General features: G+C 45.5%; 1 protein-coding gene across 4 annotated transcripts in view; it reads right to left on the bottom strand.

Moving 5' to 3' along the window:
• Positions 1-3892: 3892 nt before the first annotated feature.
• Positions 3893-20603, bottom strand: part of ptar1 (protein prenyltransferase alpha subunit repeat containing 1) — a 71345-nt gene continuing 54634 nt past the window's right edge. For 3 of the 4 annotated variants that reach the window (XM_037259515.1, XM_037259514.1, XM_037259513.1), the window contains 2 exons: positions 11012-11352; positions 3893-5014 (listed from right to left, as the gene is read on the bottom strand). In XM_037259515.1, coding sequence (XP_037115410.1) covers positions 4663-5014; positions 11012-11352 — 693 coding nt within the window. In that variant the 3' untranslated portion in view covers positions 3893-4662. The remainder of the gene's footprint in view (positions 5015-11011; positions 11353-20603) is intronic. The other variant, XM_037259516.1, reaches the window with a different exon arrangement.

The following is a 20603-nucleotide window of genomic DNA, read 5'->3' as shown; positions in this document are numbered from 1 at the left end:
TTAACCCTCCTGAAGTTGCGCAGATTGTCCAACTCCTCCAGGATGGCACATCCATGCGTGCTGTTGCAAGAAGATTTGATGTGTCTCCCAGGACAATCTCCAAAGCATGGAGGAGATTCCAGGAGACAGGCAGTTACTCTAGAAAAGCTGGACAGGGCCGTAGACGGTCCTCATTCCATCAGCAAGACCGATATCTGCTGCTTTGTGCTAGGAGGAACAGGTTGAGCACTGCCCGAGCTCTACAGAATGACCTCCAGCAGGCTACTGGTGTGAATGTCTCTGCCCAAACAGTCAGAAACAGACTTCACGAGGGTGGCCTCAGGGCACGACGTCCTGCAGTGTGCCCTGTGCTCACTGCTCAGCACCGTGGAGATCGATTGGCATTTGCCATAGAACACCAGAATTGGCAAGTCTGCCACTGGCGCCCTGTGTTTTTCACAGATGAGAGCAGGTTTACCCTGAGCAACTGTGATAGACGTGAAAGGATCTGGAGAAGCCAAGGAGAGCGCTATGCTGCCTGCAACATCATTCAGCATGACGTGGTGGGTCAGTGATGGTCTGGGGAGGCATTTCCATGGAAGGACGAACTGACCTCTACAGGCTAGAGCAGGGGTGGGCAAACTTTTTGACTCGCGGGCCGAACTGGGTTCTAAATTTGTACCGGAGGGCCGAACCAGGAGCAGATGGATGTAGTGTTTGTGTGAAGTAATATAAGCGACCTGTAAAGGTCATTGCATAAAAGATTTTGGCCTTTAGTAGGTAGTAAAGCATGGATATTCCAAACAAGTTTTTTGAAAACAAATGCATTTATTAACAGCATTAAAAAAAAAAAAAAAAAATTCACTAAAAAACTGCTATCAGTGATTCTCATAAAATACGACACTGTTATTATGAATAACAGTCTCCATCACTTCAGTGCCTGCAGGTCAGATTAATGAAAGATGTTTATCTTATGAGATCACATCAAACAGCAAACATTCTGACCAAATATATCATCTTGAAGAATCGGTGAAAGCATACATCCAAATAAAGTAATCAAAACGGCAACACGGTGAGGGGTATCTGAACATCAGAGCAGAGTTTTAACTCACAAACACCTGGTAACAGAGGTGAGGAAACGGGAAACACTTCCTTAAAGTAAGCCTTAAGAACTTTACAGGTTAAGATTAGTCGCAAGCAGGTGGTGCATCAATGTCCTTGAGCATCCTGCATTGTTTGAAAATGAGAATGGTCGCTAGTTTCAATACCTGCTATGTGTACAAATCATATTCAAAATGCATTTTTTTACAACAAACTTGAGAGCCTCCCCTTCATTTTCAGTGGGAACAGTGTTGTTGGTCTCCCTTTTTTGCTAGTGCATCATAGTCTGGAGTAAAATTTGTTGTGGCAATTCTTAGGAGAGATCCGTTTACCTCGATCTGTGACGGGTTGATGTGGCTGAACGTCACGTCGCGTACGTCGAGCCAAATTGGCCACTCTTTTAACATTCGGCACTCACTTCTTTTCTTCGGGCCACTCATTTTAATGGAAGGATTCCAGGGGAAGGTTTGTGGGTGGCTTTAGCGTAAAACTGTATCTGAAAGCTCAGCGAGCGAATTACAAGAATGCTGTCGTCACAGCCCACGCTCTAAATTCGGGACTGATACAAATAGAGCGCGAGTGCGCCATGTCCGTACTACTGAGTACGTACGTACACACACTTGTGAGTGTGCACCGAGCTTTCTGACACGGCTTCCGGTAGTAAATGCGCAGGCGAGCGGTTCCCCATCTACTGGGGAAATGCAGTCATTGCAGGCAAAATGACAAAAAAAAAAAGTTTAATAATACAATTAATTCAGGGTTGGCGGGCTGGATTAAACGGTCCCGTGGGCCGGATGTGGCCCGCGGGCCGTAGTTTGCCCACCCCTGGGCTAGAGAATGCAGTCTGACTGCCATTAGGTATCGGGATGAAATCTTTGCACCCATGGTCAGACTCTACGCTGGTGCAGTAGGTCCTGGGTTCCTCCTGATCCACAACAATGCGTGGCAAGAGTATGTAGACAGTATCTGGAGGATGAAGGAATTGACACAATTGAATGGCCCTCACGATCACCTGATCTAAACCCGATAGAACACCTCTGGGACATAATGTTTTGGTCCATCAGATGCTGCCAGGTTGCTCCTCAGACTTTACAGGAGCTCACTGATGCCCTTAGACAGATCTGGCAGGACATCTCACAAGACACCATTCGTCGTCTCATTAGGAGCATGCCGCGACTTTGTCAAGCATGCATACAAGCTCGAGCGGGCTACACAAGATATTGAAAATAATTTTGAGTTGCAGAAATAGAATTTAGGCAAAATGGACGAGCCTGCCATATCATTTTTTCACTTTGATTTTTGGGGTGTCTATATACTGATCCCTCTGTAGGCTGAAAACTTTTATTTCCATCAAAAGATGTGGCATCCTTATGTTCCTGAGACATTAAACTGTCCATATCAGTATCGATATCCAACAATTTTTTTTCAACATTGAAATCTGATGTGTTTTCAAAGTGTTCCTTTAATTTTTTTGAGCAGTGTACATATATATATATATATATATATATATATAAAAAAAAAAAAAAATATATATATATATATATATATATATATATATATATTAGCACCGGGCGTGCGTAAAAGCCATGTACGAGCCCCATCCACCGTCCCCAGACAGCCACCGGGTCAAGCGCCGGCCCCCGACTTCCATCCACGGAGGTGAAAGAGAGATCCGTAGAGTAGGACCGGGCGTGCGTAAAAGCCATGTCCGAGCCCCATCCACCGTCCCCGAACAGCCACCCGGCCGAGCGCCGGCCCCGACTTCCATCCACGGAGTTGAAAGAGAGCTCCCTGGAGTAGGACTGGGCGTGCGTAAAAGCCATAATAGTTTTTCAAACCTTCTGTGTCACTCCAAATCATTAAATCCTTCAAACTCTTCGTCCTCCGTGTCACTTACAAAAAAAGCCGCTAATGATGCCGGTAGTACGTGGGGCCCTTCGTCATCTTCGTCATCCCATGATCAAATCTTTGTCCTTTATGTAAACAACCGCCGGGCCGCGACGCTGACGTCACTTGAAATTCAAATTACAATAATCCCTTTTTTTTTGGGGGAATTTTGAAAAATTGTGAAAAAATTCACATATAAGTCACTCCTCAGTATAAGTCGCCCCCCACCCAAACTATGAAAAATAAACGCGACTTACAGTCCGAAAAATACGGTATATATGCGACGGCGGGCGGGGAAATGCTCGCGAGTCGCCAAGGCTAACGTTGCCCGGGTTAGGGTAACCCTAACCCGCTCCCCCATATATAAAAAAAAATTTTTTTCAACGGATTTACACGATTCACGAAAATACTTTCGACGGAAAAAAACACGGAAATCCGCGGAGCCGCGGAAAATTCTCATCCCTGTTGTTAGGGTTTACAGATTATCTTGATCGTATGATTATGTTGGTATGTAACCTGTAATAAGTTACCTAGCTTGTCCTGTCTTAACAAAAGTAGTAGAACAAAGTGCTAAGATCTTTTGAACTGATTGACTAGCTGCAGAGGAAGCAATCAAAGTTGCCTTGTTTACACAACGTCATAAAAGACCCCCTGCTATGCTTTGATCAGCAGGCCAGGGGCTTCAACCCCATCCTGTTGTATCTTTCACCCCCACTCTCACCCCCACTCTGTTTCTCTCAATAAAAATGCTCCTGCACGAGGCCTGACAGATCTCATTCGACCATCGCTGTAAGCACAGCGACAAATGGACTCTCCACCTGCAGGTGTCTAAAAGGACTTGTCTCCCGTTTGGTTCTTGCAAAATAAGTTAGAGTGAGCACCACCCTAACACCTGTGATTTAGGGAAACAAGACTGGCTAGAAGCTCTCGTGTTACCTCTCCTTTATTTGTGTTTGCTATCTAGTGGAGTTGGCGACAATGTGCTGTGTCATCATGTCCTTGCACATCTCCCTGATGCATATAAGTCTGCGGGGAGGGGGTGGGGTGGTGTTTGAGGATCGAGATCATAATGTAATTTTGAACAATCTCATTAAAAAAATTCAAAATCATAACTGATACACTCAACAGATTAGCTATGATGGGGAGGGGTGGACTGGGGCTAGTATATGGGCAAAAAGTCTGCTTTTTTAATATGGAGAAATGGCATGTGGCAATGGGCTATTGACCCAATATTCAACCACCTTCCATCTCATGGCTGTGGGGCTGAGCAGAGAAATCCCGAACACTTCTTCAATAACAGATACAGGAACTCCACAGTCACAACTTGGAATCAAATGTTTATATGGTCATAAGTTAAATGGCAAAGCGAATGTAGCAAAATGTCATAGTTAGATGTTAATAAACATTTCTTTCACATGATACATTAACAGAAATAAAAACAATATAGGGAAAAAGAAAGGGTAAGACACTGAAATGGACAAAACAAGAGACACTGGAGGATGCTTAAAATTTAAATAATATGGAATGGAGGAACAAACAACTACACCCGTTCTATTTTATAATTGTGAAAACAGAGAAAATAAACAAAAATTTGACAGAATCTTTGTTCCACTATGCTTGGTTCTTAAAAGCAGCACTGCCACAAGCCAACTTCAATGGTACTATTTAAAATAATGTGTCCACCAATTATTTTATTCAAAGCGTCTTACTGATTACAGAGTCTAGCCACTTTTTGTATGCCAGGCCAAAGTGTCTTTGCTCAGGGTTACATTGTCTGTCTAGAATAGCGCTCAGAAATGTGCATTCTGAGGACAAGCTGGGGAGGTTTGACTCATAGCCACCCCTCTTAAGACGCTTGTTACAAGGATCAGGCAAAAATATGCCATCTACCTCTATTGCACCATCTCCCCGATTGCCACACCCTTGGGCACCTGGCTTCAGTTGGGCTGCGTCACCAATGTTATGAAGGACAGTGCCTCCATTAGAGTTGAAGTAGACAAGCTGGTGTTCCCACCTCCACTGGTGCCACAAATAGAAGACATGACGTCTGGAGTACAGGAATATATACATATTTAGTATCAAGTAGGTTTTATAAATCATGCACATTTAATATCAATACAGTAACAAAATTCAATAAATGGTCAATAAAAAAAAAAGACTGATTTCAGCTATGTTTCAACTGGGCTGTTAAAGCATGCTTGAAAATGACAACATATTATTACAGGGCTTGACAAACATCTGCCAATCCGCCAAATGCGGATGAATTTCAGATGTGATTCGTGACACCATAATTCTAACGAGCCACTTTGGTCTTTCCGTATGGATTACTGCCCACGCACAATTTGGCATGCAGGTAGTCAGCAGATCGATTGGCGAAAAAAAAAGTGTGTTTACGTTAAAGAAGCAGGTCCAGGGCGGATATACATTGGCTCCACCAATCAAATTCCGCAAGCATCCTGAACTCAGTCACCTCCGCGGAGTAACAAAATGTGCTGTGTGCTGGCTGTCTGTGATCTACTGTCTGCAGTGAGAGTGCACAAAAGACCATAAAGGCATGTATTATTTAAGGAAATATGTGAGTGTGCCTTTCAAGGATAGTGTTCTTATTTTGTTAATTTTAGCAGAAAAAGGTGAATTTATTAATGTTAGTTTTAATGTACCGTAATTTTCGGACTATAAGTCGCGGTTTTTTTCATAGTTTGGGTGGGGGGGGCGACTTATACTCAGGAGCGACTCATATATGTTTTTATATATCGTTGTATGGGCCTGTGGAATAATTTGAACTGCGGCGCGGCACACGGCATTGTTGACAAAGGACGATCGATGGATTTAATGAATTGGAGTGACACAGATGGTCTTATAAACGTGTTATTTATGTAATAGTTATTTTTAAATAACGTCAGGGCCGTTCTCAGCTCTTCGTTTGTGTTTATGTCACGTTAGCATACCTATCGTTTAGCCTGTTGTTGCTCGTTCATGACTGTTCTTGGTGTTGGATTCTGTCGAATAAATTGCCCCCCAAAATGCGACTAATACTCCGGAGCGACTTGTATATGTTTTTTTTCACTTTTTTGGGCATTTTATGGCTGATGCGACTTGTACTCCGGAGCGACTTATAGTCCGAAAATTACGGTAATTTGCCATCTGCTGTAAACTGAAGATGACTTCATACATGCTGAGGGCTCAGGTAACAACTAATCTCGGTGTGGGTGCAAGAATTGATTGGCCTGCAAATTTGTACCGGGGTCTTCTCATACAAATACAAACCGGATTCGGTTGAAGTTGGGAAATTGTGTAAAATGTAAATAAAAACAAAATACAACGATTTCAAAATCCATCTCAACTCATATTCAATTGAATACACTGCAAAGACAATATATTTAATGTTCAAACTGTTAAACTTAATTGTTTTATGCCAAATAATAATTAACTAAGAATTTCATGGCTGCAACACGTCCAGTAAAAGTTGGGAAAGGTGGCAAAAAATACTGAGAAAGCTGAGGAAAGCTCATCAAACACCTATTTGGAACATCCCATATGTGATCAGGCTGATTGGGAACAGGTGGGTATCATGATTGGGTATAAAAGGAGCCTCGCCAAACATGCTCAGTAATTCACAAGCAAGGATGAGCCGACGTACACCACTTTGTCCACAACAGCGTGAGAAAATAGTTGAACAGTTTAAGAACAACATTTCTCAGAGCAAAATTGCAAGGGATTTAGGGATTTCAACATCTACGGTCCATAGTATCATCAAAAGATTCAGAGAATCTGGGGAAATCACTGCATGTAAGCGCCACGGCCGGAAACCAAGAATGAATCACCGTGACCTTCGATCCCTCAGACGGCACTGCCTTAAAAAACGACATGAGTGTGTCAAGGATATGACCAAATGGGCTCAGGAAACCTTCAGAAAACCACTGTCACTACATCAGTAAGTGCGGATTAAAACTCTACCATGCAAAGCAAAAGCCGTTTATGAACAACATCCAGAAACATCCTGGCCCAGGGTTCTCTGGGCCCGAGCTGATGTAAAATGGACTGATGCACAATGGAAAAGTGTTTTGTGGTCTGATGAGTCCACTTCTCAAATTGTTTTTGGAAACACTGGACGTCGTGTCCTCCTAACCAAAGAGGAAGCAGACCATCCGGACTGTTATCAACGCAAAGTTCAAAAGCCAGCATCTGTGATGGTATGGGGGTGCATTAGTTCCCATGGCATGGGTGACTTGACTTACATTTCTGTGAAGGCAACATAAATGCTGAAAAATACATACAGATTTTGGAGCAACATATGCTGCCATCCAAGCGACGTCTTTTTCATGGACGCCGCTGCTTATTTCAGCAAGATAATGCCAAGCCACATTCTGCACGTGTTACAACAGCGTGGCTTCGAAGTAAGAGAGTCCAGGTTCTCCCCTGGCCCGCTTGCAGTCTAGACCTGTCTCCCATTGAAAATGTGTGGCATATTATGAAGCGTAAAATACGACAGGGAAGACCCTGGACTGTTGAACAACTGAAGAGGTTCATCAAGCAAGAATGGGAAAGAATTCCACATGAGAAGCTAAGAGAATTAGTCTCCTCTCTTCCAAAACGTTTGAGTGTTATTAAAAGGAAAGGTGATGTAACGAAGTGGTAAACAAGCCCTTTCCCAACTTCTACTGCACGTGTTGCAGCCATGAAATTCTAAGTCAATTATTATTTGAAAAATAAAAAAAAGTTTAAGAGTTTTAGCATTAAATATGTTGTATTTGTAGTGTATTCAATTGTTTCTACTTTGAAAAGGATTTTCAAATCATTGTATTTTGTTTTTATTTACATTTAACACAATTTCCCAACTTCAACCAAATCCGGTTTGTATTTTAATTAAGACCAATGATTTTTTGAGTGTACTAATGTATTCTTTTTAATAACGTCACCAAACGAGCCATATTGGCTCATGAGCCATAGGTTCCCGACGCCTGTTTCTTCCAGAAGAGCATTTGTGAGATCACTCACTGATAAATATGTTGTCTTTGTAGTGTATTCAATTGAATATAGGTTGAAAAGGATTTTCAAATCATTGTATTTTGTTTTTATTTACATTTTACACAATTTTCCAACTTCAACCGAATCCGGTTTGTACAACAGCCAGTGGGTGGCAAAGTTGAGGGAGAGAAAGAGCACTGGGTGCTGTGACTAAAAACTGGGTTTACTCTCACATTTACATACCGTATTTTTCGGACTATAAGTCACGTTTTTTTTCATCGTTTGGGTTGGGGGGCGACTTATACTGAGGAGCGACTTATATGTGAATTTTTTCACAAATTTTCAAAATAAAAAAAATAAAAAAGTGAAACCACGATAAATGAACCGCGATGTAGCAAGGGATTACTGTAATTTGAATTTCAAGTGACGTCAGCGGCGTGGCGATTGTTTACATAAAAGACGAAGATTCGATCACGGGATGATGAAGATGACGAAGGGCCCCACGTACTACCGGCATCATTAGCGCCTTTGTATGTAAGTGACACGGAGGACGAAGAGTTTGAAGGATTTAATGATTTGGAGTGACACAGAAGGTTTGAAATACTATTATGGCTTTTACGTACGCCTGGTCCTATTCTACGGAGCTTTCTTTCAACTCCGTGGATGGAAGTCGGGTGCCGGCGCTCGGCCGGGTGGCTGTTCGGGGACGGTGGATGGGGCTCGGACATGACTTTTACGCACGCCTGGTCCTACTCTACGGAGCTCTCTTTCACCTCCGTGGATGGAAGTTGGGGGCCGACGCTCGGCCGGGTGCCTGTCCGGGGACGGTGGATGGGGCTCGGACATGGCTTTTACGCACGCCCGGTCCTATTCTATGGAGCCTCTCTTCCACCTCTGTGGCTGGAAGTGCCACCTCTGGGGATGGAAGTCCACGCCACCACACGCCTGGAAGTCGACGCCGGTGCTTGGGGCCGTGTGGCGGTGAACTACTTATGTTATAATTATTTGATGTATTTTATTTCGTGTCGCAACTTGTATATGTTTTTATCGTTACAGTGCAGTATTTGTTGGCTCGTTGAACTCGTTTTGTTAAATTAAGAGCCGTTTACCAAACCCACGTCTTTCCTTGTACTTTGTTAACGCTACAATATAGTTATATATTAGATCTGTAGAATAACGACGAGGCTGACGTCAGGGCGCACGCGCGGCGTTGTTGTCAAAGAGGAATTTGATCGATGGATTTAATGATTTGGAGTGACACAGATGGTTTTGATAATATTATTGCTTATATAATAGTTATTTGATATATAATTTATATATCGTTATATGGGCCTGTGGAATATTTTGAAGCGCACCTGGCCGTCATTGTTGACATAAAGGACAATCAATGGATTTAATGATTTGGAGTGACACAGATAGTTTGATAATATTATTGCTTATATAATAGTTATTTGATATATAATTTATATATCGTTATATGGGCCTGTGGAAAATTTTAAAGTGCATCCGCCGTCAGCTGCGCGCACCCGGCCGGCATTGTTGACATAAAGGACGATCGATGGATTTAATGAATTGGAGTGACACAGATGGTTTTATAAACGTGTTATTTATGTAATAGTTATTTGAATAACTCTGAATGTTACGTCAGGCCTGTTCTCAGCTCTTCGTTTGTGTTTATGTCATGTTAGCATACCTATCGTTTAGCCTGTTGTTGCTCATTCATGTCTGTTCTTGGTGTTGGATTTTGTCGAAGAAATTTCCCCCAAAATGCGACTTATACTCCGGAGTGACTTATATATGTTTTTTTTCACATTATTGTGCATTTTATGGCTAATGCGACCTATATTCCGGAGCGACTTTTAGTCCGAAAAATACGGTACTGTAAAGGGCTACACACCAATGCACACAATATTGTTACAAAACAAGTTAATCCTTCAATCAGTCCCTCGTTTTCTTTCTGCTTATCTGGGGACAGGTCATGGTGGCAGTAGCTTTAGCTTGGAAGACCAGACTTCCCACTCCCTTGCCACTTTATCCAGCTCTTCCAGAGTGATTTTGAGGCCTTCTCAGGCCAACCGGGAGACAGTCTCTCCATCATGTCCTGGGTCATCCCCTGGGCTTCCTCCAGGTGGGACGTGCCTCAAACACCTCACCAGGAAGACGTCCAGAAGGCATCCTGATTACAACCCAAAGCTTCTCAATGTTGAGGAACAGTGACTCTACTCTCTTGGAGGGAGTGCTGGGTGTGAGTGTGCTCACAAATGAGCCTAAGATGGGTGGATCGGTGCAGCATCTGCTGTGATGCAGAAGAGTTTGGTCAGCATTTCCAGCAGTAAGTCAGATTCGTTTCCAGTGAGGGTTGGACTCTTCCAAGGCTGCCCTTTGTCACCGATTCTGTTCATAACTTTTATGGACAGAATTACCAGGTGCAGTCAAGGGCGTTGAGGGAGTTTGGTTTGGTGACCTGCGCATTGCATATTTGCTTTTTGCAGAGGATTTGGTGCTGTTGGCTTCTTCAAGCCGTGATCTCCAGCTCTTACTCGGCCACAAGGCGAAGGTCTTGATTTACCAGTCGATCTAATTTCCTATCCTAGCAAGCTAGTATGTGTTGTGATTGAAAGAATAAGAATCCGGAGACATCCGCAGAGTGTCCGGGCTTTCTCATAGCGATAGGGTGAGAAGCTAGGTCATACGGGACGAACTTAGAGTTAAGCTGCTGCTCTTCTGCGTTGAGAGGAGCCAGATGAGGTGGCTCGGGTATTAGGATGCCTCCTGCATGCCTCTCTGGTGAGGCGTTTCGGGCATGTCCCACCGGAAGGAGGCCCCGGGGAAATGCTGGAGTGACTACGTCTCCCGGCTGGCCTGGGAACGCCTTGGGCGCCTTCGGGATGAGCTTGACGAAGTAACTGGGGAGAAGGAGTTTGGGCTTCCCTGTTGAAACTGCTGTCCCCGCAACCAGACTCCAAATAAGCGGTCAAAGATGAATGGATGATTGGATCACTTGCCACAATCGATGGTGAGCAAAAAAGTTAATGTCAAGCCCTGATCTCATATCATTGTCACTTGGGATCCTCACCTGTGACTCCACAGGGTCTCATGTCCAGGAAAAGACCGGATCAGGTCTGAGCACAGTTCTATCTCCTGGTGAAAGAGCTCAAACAGTTCAAGCTCCCTCTCATCTTGATCCACTGTATTGATTTCTAACTGCTTCCCATTGGCCAGGGGATTGATGGAAGATAAGAAGCAGCTTCTAGGCATGGACTGTTGTTGGGGTGAGCAGTATATGCTGGGAGCTGGGGGCTGAGAAAAATCTTCGATGAGCTCCTTGAGCAGGAATTGGCGGTAGTGAAAGCCACTATGGTCCGTTACATGCATTAACACCCATTGACGCATTGTGGACAGCTCATCCTGGAAAACCTTAAAGAGATCAAAACACATGGCCTTATGAAAAAAAAATACATTTACCTTCAGATCACAGTTAATGGTATACTTTTGAATTGTCAATCTAAGTGGCTTCAAAGTGTACCCATGGAGATCCCACATTGAGGTCTTGATGGGGAAAGGGAACGATTATTTAAAGTTTGGTCAATAGCCAGTGTTCCTATTTTTTGTGTCTAGTCCTGTATTTTCCAAAATAATCCCCACCTTTACCATTGTATGCAGGGCACAATGTTGGAACACATGACGTTGACAGGGCCATCTTTTTTACTTACCCACCTGCCTGCTATTGAGTGATAGCCAGATCGCTCGCCTATGGATGAATTATTATTATTATTTTTTTAAATCACTAGGTGACCTTTATAAGCCGCCATACAAGAAAAAAGAAACCCTGCCAGCCAGGTCATTGACCAAGATCGTCGCTGCTTCTGCCCCTGGGCACCTGCTTCTTGTTTGGCTTGCGATGTCCCCAAAATCCACACGACCCAGGCAGTAGATAACTCAGCTCTAATAAATCCAGACCTCAATGTGGAAGCTCCGGGGGTAAATTTCAAGCACCATAACACAAACATCTTTTTTTCTATACAACCTCAGCACAGAGCCAGTTCAGTTCTGATTGAACTGCAAATTTGTGAAACAATTTAGCTTTCCATGCTTTGTGAAGCTATAGTTCTCACTAAAATAAAAAAAAATAGATCATATCACTCCAGTTCTGAGGTCCTTACACTGGCTTCCTGTCTGCCAAAGAATTCATTTTAAAATACTTCTATTGGTTTATAAGGCTCTGTATGGTCTAGGACAGGGGTCACCAACACGGTACCAGGTTGCCCGTGAGGACCGCATGAGTCGCCCGCAGGACTGTTCTAAAATTAGCTCAAATAGCGGCACTTGTCAGTGAGCCGCATTTATTTATTTTACAGTCAAACCTCGGTTTTTGAACAAATCGGAATTCGAAAAAAAAATTCGAGATTTTTTTGCTTCGGTTGTCAAACAAAATTCGGAGCTCGAACCTCGCGAGATGAGCCGGGAGGACCCGAGAAAACCCGACCGCGCGGCCCGGATGCCGACTGACTCCGTTGTTATTGTATTTTCGTTACTTTGAGGATTGTATTAACTCCTAATCATGCCTCCAAAGAAAGCAAGTGGGAGCAGTAAAGCCGTCCTAAAAAACAAAGACGCTCTTAAAGCAATGCGACAGTGAGAGCCTGGCGTGCTGCGGGTGCACGATCGGAGCGAATTAAGCTCCCTGCGCACTGAGGTCCACTTAAATTTTGGAAAGTACATCAAGACTTTAAAAATATTTTCTAAATTTTAGCGACGGCTCTGTCACAATAATGCGACCAGCGCGGTTGGAACAAACTCCCAGAGACATGCAGGTCTGCTGTAACTCTCAATATATTTAAGACAGAACTGAAGACTTCTTTGTTTGCTGCGGCCTATGGCTGATATTACCTTAACTTATACTGCACTGTAACTCCGTTCCTGTTTTATTTGATTTTTACTGATTTTAATTTTAATCAACTGTTTTTAATGTTTTTTAACTGTACCTTGATGCTTTTAATGTTTTCTTTTTCTTTTATGCCTTCATGTCTTGTGTGAAGCACTTTGGATTGCCTGATTGCTGAAAAGTGCTATACAAATAAACTTGCCTTGCCTTGCCTTGCCTTGCCTTGCATCTAAAACGTGGCATGTGCTTAATGTAACTGTAAATATCACCTATCTTAGCATTAATTCAGAACAATCAAGTAATTGTGATTTTGTACGTCATAAAATGGCGCCACGGATGGCCGCCTCGGTGACTCGCTCTCTGCTACTTTGTGTTATTTTGTGTGTTTTTTGCGTCTTCTGCTGCCGGATCACTTTTAGCAGAGAAGAACTGTTAAACATCGGAGAGTCTTCTCCTGGTACTTTCTCTCCAGTTTTCACGGACCCAGGCTGTTTGACAGAGATTTTAGCCGGAGCGGCGGTGCTCTACAAGCTATGCCGAAGACGGCGGCGTGGCAAGCGCACCGGAGGCCTTGTGAAGCTGAGGCAGAGAGGGTTCCGTGCTCCCCTACCATCAATTCATCTGGCGAATGTCCGCTCCCTGGCGAACAAGATGGACGAACTACTGCTTCTCATCCCAAGGAACCTGGACGTTAGCAGATCCGCCACCCTGTGCTTCACCAAATTGTGGCTCACCAAACTCGTCCCAGACCATGCCGTGCAGCTGCCTGGATTTAGGCTACTACGTGCCGATCGCAACACGGAGCTCACGGGAAAAACAAAGGGAGGTGGTCTATGTTTCTATATTAATGAAGGTTTTTTCACTTTGACACTCAAAGTGTTGAAAGAGTCTTGCAGCCCTCTCCTAGAACCACTTTTCATAAACTGCCGGCCGTTTTATTCACCACGTGAGTTCGCCTCGATGGTAATGGCGGCTGTTTACATTCCACCACACGCACGTGCGATCGAAGACACGCAGCTGCTGGCTGACCAGGTAACAGACATGGAGAGAAAACTACCAAATTCACTGATCATTGTTTTGGGTGATTTTAACAGAGCGAACCTCACACACGAACTCCTCAAATACAGACGGCACATAACGTGTCCCACCAGAGGGACACAGACACTGGACCACTGCTACTCAGTAATAAAGGACGCATAAAGGACTGCCCCGTGGAGCTTTAGGACTCTCGGACCACTGTCTAGTAAATAATTTACTAGTAATCTAGTAATAATTTACTAGTAATCTAGTAATAAAATCCAGTCCTCGGGGGCCGAATCCCTACATGTTTTCCAAGTTTCCCTCGTTAAACACACCTGATTCAATTGATCAGGCTCCTGCAGAACGCGAGGATGAAATGGTCATTTGAATCAGGTGTGTTTAACGAGGGAAACTTGGAAAACATGTATGGATTCGGCCCCCGAGGAAAGGAGTTTGACACCCCTGGCTGATCCCAACCTACAGGCAGAAATTAAAAAAACTTCTAAGCCTGTGGTAAGGACTGTGAAGAAATGGACAGTGGCGTCAAAGCAGGACCTCAAAGTCTGCTTTGACTGTACCGATTGGGGTGTTTTTGAAGCTGCAACTTCAGACCTGCATGAACTCACTGATACTGTGACCATCAAAGCCATTCACAGCCTGTCTCAAGTCATTAAGGACAAACTCTTCAATCAAATCAACACATCTAATTAATTTTTGTGAGGACTTGTGTGTGCAGACTAAGACCTTGTGCACGTACAACGACAACAAACCGTGGTTTACAGCAAACCTCAGGATGCTGCGCAAAGCCAAGGAGGAGGCTTACAGGAGTGGGAACCGTGACCTGTTCAGGCAGGCCAGGAACACACTGAACCGAGAGATCAGAAAAGCCAAGAGGTGCAATGGGGAGAGCCTGGAGGGACACCTCTCTGCCGATCCTGATCCCTCGACAGTGTGAAAAGCCTGCAGTGCATTACGGGCTTCAAGAAACCAACCCCCCGTCCTGTGGAGAACAAAAGGCTTGCAAACCAGCTAAACAAGTTTTATTGCAGGTTTGAACGGTCCACCCACACAACTGGACCTCCTGCATCACAATCAACATACACACCTCCTCGCACAACCCCCCTGTTCACACCTCCATCATCATTATCACCTACTCTCTCTCTTTCAGAAGCCGAGCCCGCACTTCAGATCCGCGAGGAGGAGGTGCGTCAGACGTTCTGGAGACAAGAGGTCAGGAAGGCACCAGGCCCAGACGGCGTGTCCCCCTCCTGCCTGAAAGTCTGTGCTGAACAACTGGCACCCACCTTTGCACAGATCTTCAACGGTTCCCTGGAGCTCTGTGAGGTGCCCTTGTGCTTCAAAAGCTCCACCATCGTACCGGTGGCAAAAAGCCTGCCATCACAGGTTTGAATGATTATAGACCTGTCGCTTTGAAATCTGAGGTCATGAAATCCTTTGAAAGGCCAGTGTTGAGCTACCTGAAGGACATCACGGCCCCCTGCTTGACCCCCTGTAGTTTGCCTACCGGGCTAACAGGTCGGTGGACGATGCGGTCAACATGGGACTGCACTACATCCTGCGCCACCTAGACACCCCAGGGACGTACGCCAGAATCCTGTTTGTGGACTTCAGCTCGGCGTACAACACCATCGCTCCTGACATCCTCCACCAGAAGCTCATCCAGCTTGCGGTGCCTGCCTCCACCGGTCAGTGGACCCTGACCGACAGGAGACAGCATGTGAGGCTGGGGACCATCACATCTGACACCCAGACCACCAGCACTGTCGCCCCCCAGGGGTGCGTCCTCTCCCCAGTGTTCTTCTCTCTCTACACCAATGATTGCTCCTCAGGCGACTCTTCTGTGAAGCTCCTGAAGTATGCTGACGACACCGCTCTCATTGGACTGATCCGGGACGGTGACGAGACTGTGTACAGACAGGAGGTGGAGCGGCTGGTCCACTGGTGCAGCCAAAATCACCTGGAGCTGAACCCGCTCAAGACCGTGGAGATGACAGTGGACTTCAGGAGAGACCCTTCGCCACTTCCACCCCTCACCATCCTCAGTAATGCTATTCCCACCACAGACACCTTCAAGTTTCTGGGATCCACAATCTCCCAGGACCTGAAATGGACCGGCTACATAGACTGTCCGGAAGAAGGCCCAGCAGAGGTTGTACTTTCTGAGAGAGCTCAGTATGTTCAACCTGCCACAGGAGCTGCTGAAGACCTTCTACATTGCCATCATCCAGTCTATCCTCTGCACCTCCATCACTGTCTGGTTTGGATCGGCCACCAAACAAGACAAGCACAGACTGCAACGGACAATCAGGACTGCGGAAAAGATAATTGGGACCAACCGCCCATCTAACCAATTCTTCTGACTGTCCAGGACCAGGAAACGCAAGTAACATCTCTACAGACCCTTCTCACCCAGGTTACAATCTGTTCGAACTACTCCTCTCCAGACGGCGTTACAGAGCGCTGTACGCCAAAACCAGCAGACACAGACACAGCTTCTTCCCCCAGGCTGTCGCTCTGATGAACTCATACCTCTCAGAGACATCACTGGGCAATAACATCCTGCTCTTGCCACATAAATGTTGTTAGTCACCTGTATATATGTATGGCAAGTATGTCTTCAGATCAACAGGTTTGTACAGCTCCGTGCACCACCTGCATCATTTTAAAGAGGTTGTGCCTGCTAGAGAGACGTGTCCGCCAGCTAGAGCAGAACAACCCGATAACTGTAGATGTGCCAGACACAAATGGGGGCTGTAGTCAGCCCGCGATCCCAGTTAGCATAAGCCCCAAGTGGCTTGCTAACAGTGACGAGCCTGTTAAGACGGATAGCCGTCCAAAGCCACCTTGGTCTACTGGCTGTCGCACTTCAGTCATAGGTGAGTCCATTACCCGCAACATCTCGCTTAAAAATCCAGCCATAGTAAAGTGTATCCCTGGAGCCAAAGCACCCGACATTGAATCTAACCTTAGGGAGCTGGCTCGCAATAGGTCTAATCAACAGCATAACACCAACAACACTCGTTACTCAAATATAGTGATACACATCGGCTCTAATGATACAAGGATGAGGCAATCAGAGATCACAAGGAAAAACGTAGCAAGGACTTGTGATCTCGCCAGAAAGATGAGTCGGCATCGAGTAATTGTCTCTGGCCCCTTGCCAGCAAGAGGCAATGATGAGAGGTTTAGCAGATTATTTCGCTTAATCGGTGGATGGCTGGTTTCTGCAAGAATCAGGGATTGCAATTTGTAGATAATAAACTGGTCTTCCTTCTGGGGCCACCCCAACCTGCTGAGGATGGACAGCCTTCATCTTAACCGTGAAGGCGCCATCACTCTTTCTAGGAACATAGATTACTGTTTTGGTTCATTCATGACAGTCCACTTTAGAGCAGGCCGGGTCACAGGTGGCTAGGCCACCTATTAGGATAGGTTTGGAGTCTGTTAAATTAAAGTTAACTAGCGCTAGGCTAGACTCACATCATGCACAAAGCTCTTTGTGTAGACTAGAGCATCACAGTTTGAATAGTGCTACAACATACGTACACTGACACTTTCTACTAATGGTATGGTGCTCGCTCCTAATAACAGCGTGAGTGTGCTGAATATTAACTATCAAATTCCTACGGCTGTCTCCTTCCGCCGCGTTAATAAACATCTCAAAGGCCGAGACAACGCAATCTCACTCTTATATCGTCCAAACATCCTCCGATGGGTGCAAAGTCCTCTCAACTAATTAGACTCAAACTCGGTTTTATAAATATTAGATCACTCCCCACGAAAGCGCTAGCGACTAGTTAATTACCTCATTAGAGACCATAATCTTAACATGATTGGTCTTTGCGAGACCTGGTTAAAACCTAATGAATTGCTGCAGTTTAATGAGGCCTCGCCTCCAAACTTTGTGAGCTTGCATGTTCGTAGGAAGGGTGGGGGTGTAGCCCTTATCTCAGACTTAGCCCTCGCTCAATTAACACATTTAAAACTTTTGAAGTTCTTGTTATCCGATCCACAGACTTGTTGGCATTTTATCTTACTGTTATCTACCGTCCACCTGGCGCTTACTCTGGCTTCTTAGATGAATTTTTAGAATTCGTGGCTGACTTGGTGACCCATACAGATAGTGAAATAATCATAGGGGATTTTAATATTCATATGAATCTACCGGCAGAATCACTTACTATAACATTTCAGACAATAATCGAAACGTTCAGTTTCATACAGGCAACGCATAAAAATGGAAATACATTAGATCTGGTGTTATCACGAGACTTGGCAACCTCAAATATAAGATGGAAGAACATGGCGCCCCCCGTGGCTGACGCGTTTGCTAGCTCTGCTCTAGAATGCCGGCTTTTTCTTCTTTTCTTTGTCGTTCTTGTTCTTTCTGCGGTACACAAAATATCATGCACTGCTAATCTACAACAAGCAGGCACTGCTGGATATAGCCAGGCTGCACAATAACCTGGATTTACGGGATTCATACCACCAGAGCTACAACTCATTGTTCGCTCCCGCAAAGACCCCCACGAATCTCAGGAAGGCCCAGGCGCATCGACCTCGAGTGAGCCCGCCGACCCCAGAAGAGCGCTCCGAAGACAGCGTCGAAAGTGAGGCGAGAAGGGAGGGCTCCATGCTAAGTTAAAAGCTCGCGCAAGCCGACCACCGCTACCCAGCTTCCTGCTAGCCAACATGCAGTCTCTGGACAACAAACTGAACGAACATCACTCATCCAGTTTGGACAATCGGACCACATCTCACTGTTCCTGTACCCAGCATACAGGCAAAGACTGAAACAATCAAACCCCACCACCAAACATCAAATTTTGGACCAGAGAAGCTGAGTGCATCTTGCAGGACTGTTTTGCTCAAACAGACTGGGATGTGTTTAGGGATGCTGCCACAATGAAGGATTCCTCAGCCAACGTCCAGGATTATGCTGATTATGTGACCGGGTACATCAGCACCTGCGTTGATAACATCGTGCCCACGGCAAAAGTGAGGAAGTTCCCCAACCAGAAGCCCTGGATAAACAGTCATGTACATCACATGCTGTGTGCTCGCTGCCTGGCATTCAGATCAGACAACGAGGCAGGGTAAAAAGCTGCAAAGTATGGGCTGAGAAAAGCCATCACAGCAGCCAAGAAGCAGTACAAAGAGAAGCTGAACAGTTTATATTCCACGGCTGACGCCGGGCGGGTGTGGCAGGGCCTCCAGCACATCACAGACTACAGGGCATCCATCAGCACCATCAGCGCCACTGACAGCCTCCCAGACGACCTCAACAGCTTCACACCCGCTTTGAGACCTCCAACCCCAGCACAAAGAGAAACACACACACCCGGACCACCCGACATCCCTCCCCCGTCGCAACAGTTCACATCAAGCCAGGTATGCAGAGCCCTGAGGAAAATCAACCCCTGCAAAGGAATAGGACCACACAACAACAACTCTCCACAATTGGCTTCCACCCCAACCTCTGTGACTGGCTCCTGGACTTTCTGACTGGCAGGCCTCAGTCCGTCAGGATTGGCAACAGGATTTCAGCCAGCATCACTACCAACCCCACACCCCACAGGGATGTGTCCTTAGCCCCATCCTCTACACCAGGGGTATCAAACTCATTTTTTTCGTGGGCCGCATTGTAGTCATAGCTTCATTAGAAGGGCCATTATGACTGTCAACCCAAATAAATGTATGAGCACCTCATATTACATACAGTATACAAACTGACAAATAACTCATTTTCAAATCAGTTGAGTAAAAAGTGGTCAAATATTTTAAAAAAAAGATCCTATTAAAAGTGAAGGCAATTTGCAATTCTAGTAATGACACACGAATTTGATGCACAATTTGTCTTCGCGGGCCACATAAAATGATGCGGCGGGCCGTGTCTGGCCCCCGGGCCTTGAGTTTGACACCTGTGCTCTACACCATGTTCACTCACGACTGCGTCGCCTCCCACAAGGACCCATCATCAAGTTCGCAGACACTGCAGTGATTGGACGCCTTACAGGCGGGGAGGGAGGCTACAGGAGGGAGGTGGACAGCCTGGTGTTACAGTGCAACGAAAAAAACCTCACCCTCAACACGGACTAGACAAAGGAGCTGATAGTGGACATGAAGGAGGAAAGGAGACCTCATCAGCCACTTTTCATCCAGTAGCTTGAAGTTGATAGGGTGAGCAGCTTCAAATACCTGGGTGTTCATATCAGTGAGGACCTCACCTGGACATTGAACACCACACAGCTGGTCAAAAAGGCTCAACAGCGGCTGTGCCTTTTTGACCAGACTTTGACTTTCTGAGGAAGCTGAGGAAGTTTGGGATTCCTCCTAAGATCCTCAGCAACTTCTACAGCTGCTCCATCGAGAGCATCCTGACCAGCTGCTTCTCCGTGTGGTATGGCAGCCCCACTGCCAGACCGCAAGCGCCTGCAGAGAGTGGTGAAGACGGCAGAGAGAATCACCAGGAATCCTCTGCCCTCCCTGCAGAGCATCCACCATTGCAGGGTCCACAGGAGAGTGGCCTCTATCCTCAGAGACCCCACCCACCCCCAACATTGACTGTTCACACTTCTCCCCTCAGGCCCGAGGTACAAAAGTGTAAAATGCAAAACCTCCCGCTTCAAGAACTCTTTGACTTGAAACTTGACTACTCGACCCACTTCCAAGCAAACTAGTTAAATGATTTTTTCAGCTTTTAGGACCGTCTGTCTTAAATATAATTAATGTAATTAATCTA

The sequence above is a fragment of the Syngnathus acus genome, chromosome 9 (assembly GCF_901709675.1).
Source record: "Syngnathus acus chromosome 9, fSynAcu1.2, whole genome shotgun sequence".
Lineage (NCBI taxonomy): Eukaryota > Metazoa > Chordata > Actinopteri > Syngnathiformes > Syngnathidae > Syngnathus > Syngnathus acus.
This window is presented reverse-complemented; position numbering and strand designations above follow the sequence as displayed.